The 317-nt window shown below is 41.6% G+C and overlaps 1 protein-coding gene across 2 annotated transcripts in view; it reads left to right on the top strand.

Annotated features, from left to right (window-relative positions):
- Positions 1 to 317, top strand: part of LOC112507670 (17.3 kDa class I heat shock protein-like) — a 10,604-nt gene extending 10,287 nt beyond the window's left edge. The window contains exon 2 of one of the 2 annotated variants that reach the window (XM_025112332.1): positions 26 to 317. In XM_025112332.1, coding sequence (XP_024968100.1) covers positions 26 to 131 — 106 coding nt within the window. In that variant the 3' untranslated portion in view covers positions 132 to 317. Of the gene's footprint in view, positions 1 to 7 lie in introns of both variants that reach the window. The other variant, XM_025112333.1, reaches the window with a different exon arrangement.

Raw genomic sequence — 317 nt, 5'->3', positions numbered from 1 at the left:
GGTTCAGGCTGCCAGAGAACGCGAAATTGGAGCAGGTGAAGGCTTCAATGGAGAATGGAGTGCTTACGATTACTGTACCAAAAGAGGAAGTGAAGAAACCTGAGGTGAAATCGGTTCAAATTTCTGGTTAGAATATCTATCTCTTACATGCGTCTTGTGCTTCGTATCGTACGTAATAAGCGTAGTGCAGTGTGGTGATGGGTTTGTCTGCGAAGTAATGGTTGGTGTCATCTGGTGCTATTGTGTTTGATGACATCCAATGTAATGATTTGGCGTGTCCAAGTTTTGATGATATAAACTTAAGTTGCATATGTAAA

The sequence above is a fragment of the Cynara cardunculus genome (assembly GCF_001531365.2).
Source record: "Cynara cardunculus var. scolymus isolate 2C chromosome LG 2, CcrdV1, whole genome shotgun sequence".
NCBI lineage: Eukaryota > Viridiplantae > Streptophyta > Magnoliopsida > Asterales > Asteraceae > Cynara > Cynara cardunculus.
Note: the sequence above shows the minus strand (reverse complement) of the source record. Positions and strands in the feature narration are given on the sequence as shown.